Source organism: Lutra lutra, chromosome 5 (assembly GCF_902655055.1).
Source record: "Lutra lutra chromosome 5, mLutLut1.2, whole genome shotgun sequence".
Classification (NCBI taxonomy): domain Eukaryota; kingdom Metazoa; phylum Chordata; class Mammalia; order Carnivora; family Mustelidae; genus Lutra; species Lutra lutra.
Genome location: NC_062282.1, coordinates 67,578,054 through 67,592,401, shown reverse-complemented (window position 1 = coordinate 67,592,401; position 14,348 = coordinate 67,578,054). Strand labels below are relative to the sequence as shown.

At 39.5% G+C, this 14,348-nt stretch overlaps 1 protein-coding gene across 4 annotated transcripts in view; it reads right to left on the bottom strand.

Annotated features, from left to right (window-relative positions):
- The window catches only part of CCDC192 (coiled-coil domain containing 192), a 204,915-nt gene that overhangs the window by 159,819 nt on the left and 30,748 nt on the right, over positions 1-14,348 (bottom strand). For all 4 annotated transcript variants that reach the window (XM_047728991.1, XM_047728992.1, XM_047728993.1 and 1 more), the window contains exon 3: positions 13,138-13,245. In XM_047728991.1, coding sequence (XP_047584947.1) covers positions 13,138-13,245 — 108 coding nt within the window. The remainder of the gene's footprint in view (positions 1-13,137; positions 13,246-14,348) is intronic.

Here is a 14,348-nt window from a genome sequence, read left to right as displayed (position 1 = left end):
TTCTTCCATGGCCATTGTCAAGAAAAGGCTAGAGGCTATTCCTTTGGGTGGGGGTGTGTGTGTACTGAATTCGAGTTTCAGGTATGTCACCAATTCCTCTTTTTGTCAGAACCATTTTGGTTATGTTACAGAAATCCAATGCAAATTAGCTTAAAGAGAGCGTAAGCTGGTTTCTTAACTAGGAAGTAGAGACACCTCTATGTCCTGAGTCTTAAATCAGATTCTCAGAAATCTCTCACTTCACCATCCTTGGTGTGCCCTCTCTTTCTCTCTCAAACTATAAGAAAAAACTTCCCAGGCACTGGGAAAAGAACTGCCCTGAATTATATTTCTCTTCTAATCTCTCTTCAGTTGCCTTCTGCCCTCCACTAATCTACTGACACTGATCTTACCAACATTACTTATGATCCTCATTTTACCAAACATAATGGACAAGTTTCTAGTCATCTTATTCAACCTCCCAGTAAAATGTTATAAATCTGAGTCCTCCGTGCCTCTTAAAACACTCTTACAGTTCTCTGGATTTCTTCTTGATTCTCAGTTTCCTTGGTTACATTTTTTTTTTTCTTTCACTTCTCTAAATATTGAAACCTAAGAGTTGGGTCTTGGGCTCAACTGTCTCCCTTACCTATGCTCATTCTCTAGCTGATTTCATTCAGTGCCATAAATTTAAACATGTTGGTTACTCCCATATTTTAAATGTATAACCACTTAGCTTCAACTAATATATATATATATATATATATATATATATACCCAACAACCTACTTAATAGTGCCACCTGAATGTATATGAGGCATCTGAAAAGTAATTTATTAAAAATGGACTCCTCATATTTTATACATTCCCCAGACTTCCTTCTCATAATAAATGGAATGACCTATCCAGTATGTGTAAGCCACAAATACGGTTAAAACTTCTCTTTCTCTCATCATCCACCCACTCCATCATAGAGTGTGGTTATAAAAACCATCCCATTAATTAATGTGAATTTTCACATTTATCTCCTCTCATTGTCTTTTCTCCTAGAACTCCTACACAACCCATACACATATGTAGAGCAAATAATATTTCAAGAAAGTTTTCCAGTGTCACTAAACAACAAACTGAGTCTTGACAAACCTAGTAAAACTTATACTACAGAGAAAGGAGTGATTTCATTCAAAAACAAAAGTTTTCCTTGTCAAAAATGCCCTGAAAGCTGATCTGGACTAGTACTAAAAACTGTGAAATATTTTGGCAATAAATAATGGAAGCAAGCACTTTAAAAATTACCTATTCCACCTGTGGAATGGACAGGCACCCCTCTGTCTGAGGATACATTTAGTTCACAGAACTGGGTTTGTCTTGTTTCACTTTTACAGTTGAAAGCAAACAACACATTCCTCATCCTACCGCCATCCTAGACAAAACAGACTTTTACATTTATTAATATTTCTGCCTTTACAAAGTTATTTCTAGCCATTTCTAGGTTCATGCACATCTTAAAATAGACTTCTGAAGGCCTATAATTTGGAAGTGTAGTTAACTCCATATTAGTTTGCTAAGGTTGCTATCAAACTGGGGGCATCTGGGTGGCTCAGTAGGTTAAGAAGCTGCCTTTGGCTCAGGTCATGATCCCAGAGTCCTGGGCTCTAGCGCCACATTGGGCTCCTTGCTGAGCAGGGAGTCTCCTCCCTCTGCCTGCTGCTCTGCCAACTTGTGTGAGCTCTCTCTCTCTCCCTCAAATAAATAAACAAACAAACAAACAAACAAACAAACAAACTATGTGGCTTAAACATCATAAATTTATGTCTCACATTTCTGGAAGCTAGAAGTCCAGGAGCAAAAAGTTAGTGGGGTTGATTGCTTCTAAGAGGTATGAAAAATCTCTTCTATACCTCTCCTCTGGATTCTGGTGATTTGCTGGCAATCTTTGACATTCCCTCTCTTGTAGAAGCATCACCCTGGTCTCTGCTTTGTCTTCATGTAACTTTCTCCCTGTATGTCTGTGTTTAGGTATCTACTTTTGTAAGGACACCAGCCATGTTGGATTGGGGCCCATCTTACTCCATTATGTCCTCATCTTAACAAATTACATCTGCAACAATCCTGTTTCCAAAAAAAAAAAAAAACCCCAAAAAAACAAAACAAAACAAAATCCTATTCTGAGGTCCTGGGAGTTAGAACTTCAACATTTGAATTTGGAGGGGGCACGGTTCAACCCAGAACACCCCCAAGTTGTTCGGGGAAAGAAACTCTGAGTAAAAAAGGAATATTTAAGCTCTAAGTGAAAACAGAGAGAAATATTTACCAAAAGATCAATCGATAATTGAAATATAAAGCCCCAGGCATAGAAATTCCTAAGATTTCTTTAATCTCCAAAAAACTCTCTGTGTCTTATCAACAGATAAGAATATCAGAGAGAAATGAGACATGGGGAAAGTGAGGCAATTTATCATTGACTTGGATATAAAGGTCAAATGGTTGGAAGTAAACATCAAAAAGCAATAATACCAGGTTCAGAGAAATTAACTGTTAGTGGCCTAGGACTCATTCCTAGGATACACCCAGTCGGTCCAAGTTCCAGCACATTCTCAGAGCACTTTCACACAACAGGACACAGACTCCCCCTGCTGGTCGAACTCAGCTTTGACTCCGCTCTCTGGCTTGGGGGAAGTCATTCTGCCATTCTAGAGTTTCTTCTCCTCAAACCTCTTTAACCTCTAGCTTCATACAGCACAGCTGGATTCTGATACCTGCTCTATGTTCAGTCTTTGGTGTAACATCTTGGAAACCTCTGCTTGTTAAAGAATGATAGTAGAAAAGGCCAAAAACATGTTAGTAGTATTATGCAAATAGTTTTGACTTTGAATATCTCCTAAAGAGTATCAAGGACTGACCTGCCACTGTGCATCCATTCAGTCATGGCAAGAGACTTGCATTTATACAACTCCAAGTTTAACCATTAAATGGTTCCTGAGGTTAATAAATGAGATCTTCATACAAAACACACAGTCATCCAAAATTTTCTTCAGGAAGACTCTCCTTGAAAAATGGGGAGGAGAAAAACCTATTGCTAAAATGTGGATTAAGGCTCTGATATAATATCAAAGGACTACAACATTCAGAAGATCTAACTGAGGAAATCTAAATTACAAGGCTTTGAGAAGAATCCAGACCATACATGGCGTAAATTGAGCCTACATAGAGCCTTTCAGAGGAAATGAATCATCTTTATTATTTATTGATTCAAATATAAGATATTTGGGGTAACCACTGATCACCCAGTCACCTAGAACTTGGGATCTGTCTTGACTATTACTTTTCCATTAATTAAACACTAAGTCTAACTGTTAAATATTTCTTGTCTCTATCTTCTCCTCAGAACTAATAGGCAGTTATCATTTCCAAACTGGGTTTTTGAAAGAGCCTACACACCAATGTGCCTGACTCTGGTCACTTCACAGATATGTCCATCTAAGCCTCCTCATCGTTTTCTAAGTGCAAATATGAATATGCTCCTATTTAATGGCTCCCCCATTGTCCATAGGTTGACTCAAATTGCTATTTTTAGAAGGGCTATGAACCTTGACACCAGAGAGATAAGTGGTTGGATTTGGACTTGATTTGAGACTCAGAGAAGTCACTGTCTAAACTTCTTCCATGAGGCATACTGTATAGCAGGATAATTACAATTGATGTGGAAATGGGAGATGGATTATGAGTACCTAGGAAGCCTATCTGACCCCAAACTGAAGGAAGAAGAAAAGCATTTTTGAGGAAGCAGCATCTAATTGAAGATCTGAAAACAGGAGTTGGTTGGGATTCTGTGGATAATGGGAAAGAGGATAAGTGGAAGTAGTGGGAGAAATTCTAGGCAGAAGCAGAATGAAAAGGATATATGAAATACAACTTGACTGTGAGGAACAAAGCCTTTTGTTTTTTCTTAAATGAGAAAAAGGTAAGAGAGGATATCGTACATGCAAGGAATCAAAAGTGGTATAACGCAGATAAGCAGTGAGTGGTATAAGAGGAAACTGAAGGAACAAGTAGGGACTCTGACCACCAGTGATTGTAGGATCAGTTAAGGAATATAGATTTGATCCTGATGGTAAAAGGCAACTAATTTAGGAGTTAAGCCAAGGAGAAATATGTGTTGTGGAATCTTCCCTCTGGCTGTAGAGTTGAAGAGTCATTAAATAAGGACCAGAGTGAAAGTTTCTGCTATTGGTGGCCTGAACAAGGGCAATGATGGTAGCGACAAAGAAGAGAAGATGGATTCAAGAACTCCTTGAGAGGCATCATTCATAGCACTTAGCAATTGACTGGATGTGTGGGATGAGGAAAAGGCAAGAATCAAAGCAGCAGAGATTTCTGATATGAGTCACAGGGTGGCTGGGGACCCCCGTCCCAGTCTTAGGGGATGTGGGAGAAGAAACAGGTTTGAAGCAGGAAGCTAATGAACAGGTAGAGCTTGAGTTGAATGAGAACTTTGGTGGTACTATTCAGTAGGTAGTTGGATATTCCGTTCTGGGGTAATGAGGAAGATCAGGACTTATGATGAAGAGGTGATTCTTGGCAGACTTTGTGCCCTTAGGGCTGGTCACCAAGGAAGAATGTCTAGGAAGAGTAGATAAGAGGGCTGCAATCCTGTGAAACAGTTTCGTCATTTGCAAAATGGGAATAAGATTTCCCAGGGCCTTGGGAAGAAATGCATGAGCCAACATACCCGGAAGTACCTAGCAAAATGCCTGGGTCACAGTACAGGTTTAATAAATATTTGCTGAATGAATAAATGAATAATTGATATAATGCATATACCTAATTTACGAACTTCCTTGCAGAGATTAAAGAACGTGAGAGTTAGTTTGCCATCTCTGAGAAAGCTTGTAAAGAAAATGCCCATAAAACACCTGCTTTATCACCAAAGCCATGACTCAGAAGGGACAAGGCATTTTGGCTTTTCCTTAGACAAGAAAGTCACATTATATTAGCTCCCCGTCAGCTATTTAAAACTGACCTCTGTTTGATCTTGACATTTACAAGCAAAAGGAAGTCTTTAGTTATGTAACAGGCCAGCAGTCCATGCATCCCGCCCGTAACAACAATAGCAACAGAAGCCCATTTGTCACTGTGCCTGACTCTATTCAAAACAACACATCTCTTTACTAGCTTGTCTTTTTTCCCCTTGCATTCCCTTAAGCTCTCAATGAATGCCCAGCAATCCTGTAGGGGGTAAAAATTGGCACCTGCTTAGATAAGAGGGTGTGTGTGTGTGTGTGTAAAAGAGGGAATTCTGCCATAAATTCAATGAGAACAAAAGTGTTAAATGAAGTTCCTAGTAACTAGGTTTCATGGTGATAAGGAAACCCATTCCAGGTCAAACAGACTGCTTGTGATTTTATGGCATTAAAGGAGACTTCCAAATAGACTGGAAAACAAAAACTCATTCACAAAAACTCATGATTTCAGATTGGCATGTCAAGCACAATTTCTGAGCCTTTGCAGAAATGAATACTCCTACCAAGGGCACATTACTTATTTCAAATAAACTTGACATCAAGGGATCTACTGTTGCATTTAAACAAAGAAAAAAGAACCAGAACATTTTTGGGGGGCAATCTCAGTATGTATCAAGTCACTTTTCGCCATTCATACACATACTCAGCATCTAAAAATTTGCTGAAGATCTTTATTTTTTTCTATTCCCATACTTAAGGGAAATATTGACTACTAAGAAGCAAATAATGGGAGTTTATTTTAGAGCCTTAGGTAAAAATTGATAAATAATGTTGGATTATTAGAGTCAAACGTAGTCTTTTGTCTTTGTGCTTGTTTGCTTACTTGCCATACTAAATGCTTAAGGTAGAAAATCAGTTAGAAGAGTCATTCAGTTTCCAGCTATTGTATAAGTAAGAGAGGTCCACTGTGCATCTCACAGTAAAAAAGGATTAGTAAAGGACCCAGAAGACCAAATCTAAATTCCCTCTCAAAAATTTATATGGGATTTCCAACCAAAAGTATCTGTTAAAAGTCACGGAGTTATAGAGCAGTGGAATGGAATTGAGAGTCTACAGAATCATGCATCTGTAAACAATTGATTTTTGATAAGGCTGTCAAGACCATTCAGTGGAGAAAGAGCCACCTCTTCAACAAATGGTACTGGGAAAACTGGATATCCCATGTAGGAGAATATCGAAGTTACCTGGACAAAGCACCAAGTGCAAAGGTATGGTCAAGGGGTTGGATGAACTAGGCAGAGATCACCATTTGCCAACCTAGTATCTATTTTCCCCTCCTTAGAAGAATCCCCATACTCTTTGGGTGGCAATGCACCCAGCTAAATATTTGTATTTCTTAGCCTCCACATAAATAGCAGTGGTCAGTTTCTCAAAAATGAGAAAAGTTCTTGAAAGTTCTTGAAAGGGACTGCACAGCTGGCAGTTGTCCTTCCCTATTTTGCATCTGCGTTTTGCTTCTTCATGCTGCCTGACGTGTGAATAGAATGGCTGCTGCAGGGCACCTGGGGGGCTCAGTCGGTTAATCGTCTGCCTTGGGCTTAGGTCATGATCCCAGGGTTGCGGGATTGAGTCCTGCATCAGGCTCCCTGCTCTGCAGGGAGTCTGCTTCTCTCTCTGCCCCTTCTCTCAATATCTCTTCTCTCAAATGGGCTGCAGCAGGTACATGTTGGATGCTGAGAGCAGAAGCCGTGTTCGTGAATGCATGGAGAGACATAGCCCAGGCTTTTGAGTGTTGTGAAGCAACTACCACACCTGTCCTGGGCTGCCTGCGTCCTGACTTACATTATATGAATGAAAAATAAACATCTACTTGTTTTGGCCACTCTTTTGGGGGATTGTTTGTTTTATGTTCCCAAGACTAGTCCTAACTGATTCAATCAGTTCTGTGCCACTGGGACACAAGACAAGGCTGAAGAGGACCCCTCACCCACAGATTGGGTTAGGACTAGAACTTCACTTCAACCTAGAGTGGGAACTTGTGAAAAATGCAAAGTGTTGGCCCCTACCCCAGAGCTAATGAAATAGAAACTCTGAGGGTAGGGCCCAACAATCAATGAACTCTCCAGGTTCTAGTTTGGAGATAAATTTTTGTTCAGTGCTGCTTGAGCGGGAAACTTCTTTTAAGTGGCGTTGGCTTATGACCGTGTGTTCTTAACAATAGGAACTGTGACTTTAAAAGCACTTAGGTTCTAATGTCAGCTCCACCATTATTAATTGTATGATCTTGGGCAAATGACTTAATGTCTTCGAGTCTCATGTTCCTCCTGGGGCTCATCATAATTGTGGCCCTCCTAGCATTCTTATGTTGGTTAAATGAAGCATCTGTACATCTAAACCCACTACCCAGAACACTGTAGGTGCTTAATAAATGTTAGTTCCTCTACTCAGTGACTACCATTTACAGTGCATTGCAGGGGTCTGGCACAAGGTATGCATTCCTGTGGGATTGCTTAGACACCCTACCCCACATCCATCATCCCCCTTTCACACTTTATCTCCATTATTGCTTCTGTTATTTTTTAAGATGGATGTTAATGTTAGGGAGATACCAGGGAGCGAAAGTAAGGGAAAGCAGTCTTTTTTGAATGTAACATAACTGATCAAGTTTGCTACAGTCAGGATACAAGAAGGCCCTGTTACCAGTTTTATTTGGGGCCTTTAGAAATGTCCTTCTTACCAGGTAAGGGAAAAATTATGCATAGCTGGCACATGAGCTATTACCATCAGAAGGGGAAAAAAAAAAGGGCTCACACAAGCTTTTTCCAAAAACTGGGAAATACTACCATATTCTTCTCCATTGAAAAGTCTCTGTATCCTGAGTATCACCAATAATTCTCTCTTTATGGAAACAAAAAAGGCAAAGTTAACTCTGTGCTGCAAAACACCATAACGGGGCTCCTTGTTATGGTTTGTCTATGTCTAATTCCTACCTGGGAAAAACAATGCTTTGAAAAAAAAAAGTCAAGTTTCCCACCAAGCTTCCCACCTCGTAGCTCTTGCATCAAATTACGCCTCTTTCCCAACTAGTGTGTAATAATACTTTGTAACTGATATAACTAATATTTTGCTAGGTACTATATCCATAAGACACCTGAAGCTAAATCTGACTATGTAGTTGTTACTGGTTTCACCTCCTTGGTGAAGGAATTATTACAAATCTTCCCTGCTCCCCAGTTTCCCCCCTAAGACCCTAAAATGACCACATCCCAGCGCTGCCCATTCAGCTCCCATGCGGAGCAAATCAGAGAGCGGGAAGAAACAGAAGACCCAAGAGATGAAGTAGAAAGGATGAACAAGGTGAAGGTATTCGGGTCCCTTTACCGCATGAATAGCTCAGAAAGAGTAAAAGAGTATGCTGGACCCTCAAATAGCCAAGCTAGGACAAGGTGCATGGAGTGGGAGGGGAGCTCTCCTGCAGGAAAGATTCTAAGGTTGTGAATGCTGAAGTAGTGCTGTGTTACAACTTAAGTGTCTTGCAAACACTTTGAGAGACACCAGCAACAATGAGAAAGTCCTTACACACACACACACACACACACACACACACACACACTAGCCCATGATACATGACACAGAGGATGATACATATTTTTGTTACAACTCCTGAAAGTAGAGATGAATGAAACTTTGTTGAAAAACTACTAAAAGTCAGATATCCCTCTCATTTAAACTTCACAACTGCCTTTGAAACAAGTATGTTTACCCCCCTTTTAGCATTTTTTAGATTTATTTATTTATTTGAGGGCTTTGGGGCAGAGGGAAAGAGAGCATCTCAAGCAGATTCCCCGCTGTGCGCAGAGCCCAAAGTCGCAGGGCTCCATCTCACAACCCTGAGATCAGGACCTGAGCTGAAATCAAGAGTCAGACACTTAACTGACTGAGCCACCCAGGTGCCCCCATCCCACTTCCAGATATGACAGCTGCCTGAGACTTGGAGAGATTATATGAATTGCTCACCTTCGTTAAACAAGCAAGTAGTGGAGCCTGAGCTCTCCTGGGTCTGCTGCTAGGAGCTGGGAACCAAAAGCTGCTAATGAATGAGAAAGACATGGCCCAAAATTGTGGCCAAAAGAAGTGTCTCAGGAATTTCCCTGCTGAGTCCCTCTGCACTGGGGGAACCTCTGGATCTGTGCTCCATTGTCAAACTCTGGGCTTTCCTGAGACTATCTTAGCATGAAAAGCACTGGGATCCCAACACAGAAGCAGTTGGGTCTATTTGTTCGGTCATAAACTACAGCCCACCGAAGCCCGTTTCTTCATCTTCTCATCTGTACTAGTGCTAGAAGCCAGCACACATGGAAGAACTGCATTTTATGGTTTTCTCCAGAGACCTTTTTATTCTTCCTTCTCTCTACTCCTCTAACACTTTCCTTTGTTTCTACCTGCCCCTCCTGGTCCTTTATCTACTACCAAAATTTCCAGACATTTCCTCCCACTGATCTCAACCTGCTAGAAATATAATCAAGTATTTTCTTTCGCAAAACTTGCTAATGATGAGTTATTTATTGTATTACCTAGGACAGGCGTTTGATTCTCTGGCCCTTTCTTACTCTGGCCCCCTGGGTTGCTGCAAAATTTTTACAGCTATAAATAGCTCAGACTGTAAATCTTAATTGCAAGTTGTACTGATCTCATATTGTGTTTATTTTGACAACAGAGACATTACAGCAGAGAAATAAAGAAAAATTTGTTAGCTAGAGGGACACCAACAAAGAATTCTGTTTAGTGTATGATGTCTGCACAATCTTCTTATTTCCTCACTATTTGTAGGTTTCTTCTTCATAGTGAACCAGCAGAGAACTTGCTGGACCTTGCTGACCTTAGAAACGTTCAGTGCAAGTAAACTGAGGCACAGGACCGATAGATGCTTAGTGCAGATGAAACCTTGGGTACCTATACTTTCCATTCTAAGTTAATTTTATGTTCTAGTCTAAGGCAAAGCCAGAAGGTAACAATTTGGCTAACAGTGAAATTTACTCTTTACCCAAAGGCGGGATCAACTATTGATAATACCATGTTCCACTCCTTGGTTCCAGCACAAATCTCTGTCCTCACCATCTCCTCTGCTTCCCCTACCTGTTTCTAGCCCACCAGGCCAGACTGCCTGGCTAATATTCAGCCATAGGGCTGACAAAATGATTTGGATTACCAGTGTACACCAGCAAGCATTTCCCACCATCCTTGTAACAAGTCCTAAATTAATAATATTTAAAAGAAGATTTAACACGTATACATGGATACTGACAGAAATATTCTTACGTAGACACACACACATACACACACACACATACACACATCATTGTCTTGAATATTAGTGACAGCTTCTCTTTTTGCAATCACTTAGTGGCACAGCCTGCTAAGGAAGACAGTGGCACCCAGTGGACAAATATTTGATTGTTTGACACAGGTGTTCCATTTTGAAATATTCTCATATCTTAGCCTTAAGAAAGGTCAGTTGCTCCCCTTGCCTTTTCCTATTCTTCTGCCATCACATTTTAAAAATATCTCCTGAATTTAAAAATAGAGGGGGAGGGGAATGTTCTTAAATTTTTTATCTTTTCAAGAATAAGACTAAGCTACAATACTGAAGAAAGCAAAAATTTCAGGATTAACTCCTCTGAGAATAGTGTCTCTATTTGATTAACCTTTTCAACTATAATAGAGACAGCCAAATCTAATAAAGTACTCAATTTAATTAAAAATGTAACATTCAAAAAAAATGTAACATTCAAAATGCCTATAATGTGCTTTTTTTTTTTTTTTTTAACATATCATACCTTCCTTTTCTACAAACCATTACCAACTTCCAATTAAAATCACTTGGTTAGGCAAATTTGGCAACTCCAAAAGCAATACTTCAGGAAAATAACATATACAGACCCTGCAAGTTAGTGCTATTGTGCAATCTATCTAAAGCCATACAGATGGCTGTTTTCACTCACTAACTCTTTCAATGATTCTTTTCGTTGTGAGTTACTTGGGTAAAGAAGCCCTCCTTTTATGTCTTTCTTCTCCAAACACCTAACTAGCATCTTACTCATAATAGGTACAAAAAAGTTGAGTAAAATCCAGTTTCCATTTTACATATTTAATCTGCTAAATAATAAAAAAAAGGGAGTTATTGTTTGATATTACAGATGACATCATCAAGCTAAGAATCTTCAGTATTAGGGGCTAACTGTATTGGATAAAAATATTTCAGGGGTGCCTGGGTGGCTCAGTTGGTTCGACATCTGCCTTTGGCTCATGTCATGATCTCAGGGTCTAGGATCAAGTCCCACATCGGACTCCTTGTTCAGCGGGGAGTCTGCTTCTCCCTCTCCCTCTGCACTCCCAACCCCACTTCTGCTCTTCTCTCTCAAACAACTAAAATCTTTAAAAATACATACTTTAGTGCTCGCTTCGGCAGCACATATACTAAAAATACTTTATAAAAAACAAAAGAGATGAGTGGTGAATGGGTGAATCAAATTTTACTGGTTTAAATGAGAAATCATGAAAAGACGTTCGATTGCAAAATGTTCTCAGTGCAACTAATCGGGACGGGGGTGCCCTGTTTCTGTTAGCCATTCAAGCTTTCTCCCAGGTTTGCAAGTTCTGGTTCATCAGCATAATCTTTATAATTCATAATTTTGCTATAGTTTGAGACTTGTTTTTGTTTGTTTTAGAAGAAAGACCCGTTGGTAAGCCAGGGTTAGGGCATGTGGCTAACAAAGAAATTTTTCCAAATGGGTCTGGGCCTAGGGCAACACCCTTTGTTTCATTGACGTAAGTTTTTTATCAATCATACTTGGTCAGTAAACAATAAATATATCCCAAAGTAAAAGATGCACTTTTTTGGTAAATTGGAAAAAGAAATGGAGGCCATTTGCATGTGTCACCACATTACATGTTAATTATATTTCTTTTTCTTGTAACAGGCACATCTCTCCTACTTTCCCCCCCAAAATTCTTATAAAACTCTTATGCAATCAGATTTTGCTAGACAGACCTTGTTATGAAAAGAAAACTTAAAGTTGTTTTTCATAAATTTCTAATAATATACAACAAAAATATACCAATTCATGATAAATGAATAAATGTTTGTAACATTTCTGTCCTTTTTCCTCCACGGTGATCACCAGAAGTGGATCACGAGACTCCAGGCAGTTTTGCCCCCTGGGGCCAAGCCTCCCTGCTCCGGCAGAAGAGCAAGAGTAACATTCATATTTGGGGTATGCACTGTGCTATTTGCAAAGCACAATACTGGGAAAACAGTCCAGACCCTGGTCTGAGCTTTGCTGATATCAATAGTCAGTGTCTCTGGGAGCAGAGCTCTGCTGTGGACGCAGGTCTCCACTAGAGTGTCCAACACTGCCCACTTTCAGGTTGGCCTCCACAGCTCCTGTAGGTTTTAAAAACCCAAGAGGGAAGCCAGTATTTGAAAAAACTTTATTTCCTCAAATAATTTGAGAAAATTTCTCGGGTGTGGTTACTGTAGGTTTTATCTTACCTTTGGGCTTATCTGTGTATAATGCAAATACACTTCACTGATTCAGGAGAGCCACTGGCTTAAAGATGGCTTCCCTACCTCATGGGCTAGACTGAATGGAAATCAAAATAGAAATGTAAAAGGAGTTTTAAAAGCTGGGAAGGTCCATAAAGATTAAAGTATTGTTATATCTAAAATGAAGGAAGTCCTCTGTGTGTGTGTGTATGTGTGTATCAATAGGTGGAGAGGTCAAAACACAGATTGATTGATTGATTTACCTTGAGTATAGTTGACACAAAATGTTACATTATTTTCAGATGTATAACATAGTGATTCACCATCTCTACAGATTGTGCTATGCTCACTGCAAGGGTGGCTACCATCTGTCATCATACTGTACTATTACAGTATCACTGACTTTATTACTTATGCTGTGTTTTTTAAACCCATGACCTATTTGTTCCATAAATAGAAGCCTGTAGCTCCCCCTCCCCTTCACCCATTTTGCCCATCCCTTGACCCCCTTTTCCTCTGGGAACTGTCAGTTTGCTCTCTGTATTTATAGATCTGTTTCTGGTTTTTGTAAAACATGTATTTAGACTCACACTTGTTCTACGGAATGCTTGACGAATATATATTTCTAGTCTGAATGACAGGTATTACCTGTTCAGATAAGGATTTAGCCTTTTCTTCTGCTTCCTTCAGGCAAATCTCCAAGGCCTCAAGTTGAGCCAAAGTAAATGCCATCTGTCCAGTTTCCAGGGACTCTTTCTTTAAAACAATAATCAAGTATTACTTTTTGATATGGATAGCTTCCTGAGTGTATCTTAAGCAACTTTATGGATTAAGGACAGGGTTAATAAACTCATACAAATCATCTTTTCTTCAACAGAGGAATAAAACAGTGAAATGTTATAAAAAACAAGTCTTACTTAACAGTTTAATGTATAATGGGAGGGTAAAAAATGCATATTAAACTATGACAACGAATGACTTTGGAAAGTGAGACTAAAATTACCCACACTGGAATTTGGTTCATCTGCAGCTTTTTGTTCTTAATACAAACAGAACTTCCCTTCAAGAGGCCAAAACCAGAATTTCACATTCCTAGTGAGAACTATCACCTAGAATGCCTTCTTTATTTTTTAGCATTCACCTATCCTGAGGAACAGAACCATGTGAACATAGAGAAGGGGGTTTCCTCTGATCATCACTTCCTTATCACAAGTGTCATTAAAGCAAAGAAACCACAGGGTTTAGAATCAGATAATTCTGACCCGGAATATAGCTAAGATGACTGGAATCAGCAAATGTAGAGAGACTTTGCCTCTCCAAGTTTTTCTGCAGTTGATCTTTCTCATCGCCAAGCAGAAGAGTATACATTGGTATGGAAGTATCAGTTACATGCCCTGCTGAGACTAGAGTACTTCCTGACGACTCTGGCTATCTTGACAATTAATTAGTAATTACACAGCAATGTGAAAACTTGAAAAGGTAGACCTCATAGTGCTAAGATTATGACCTTCCTCCAACCTTCTTGGGTGTGTCCTGTACTCTTGTGAATGCTCAGGCTCCTATAGTTGCTTCCAATTAACCCCATAAAAGAAAGAACTGTGTTTATTCTTTTCTTTTCCTTTTTTCTTTCCTCTCCTTTTCTTTTCTTTTTTTTCCTTTTTCTTTCCTTTTTTGTTTTGGTTTTTGTTTTTTGTTTTTGGACTGCTGCTTTGTTTTCTTCCTTTGGTTTAGGAGCCCACCAATTTAAAATGCATTTTTACACATTTCCTAGTGGTATAGTAGAGCCATCTGGTGGTAAATGGAGCCAGCCACAAAGATAAAGCATTCATTCAGGTCCTGTAGTTGTTTGTACAGTACTC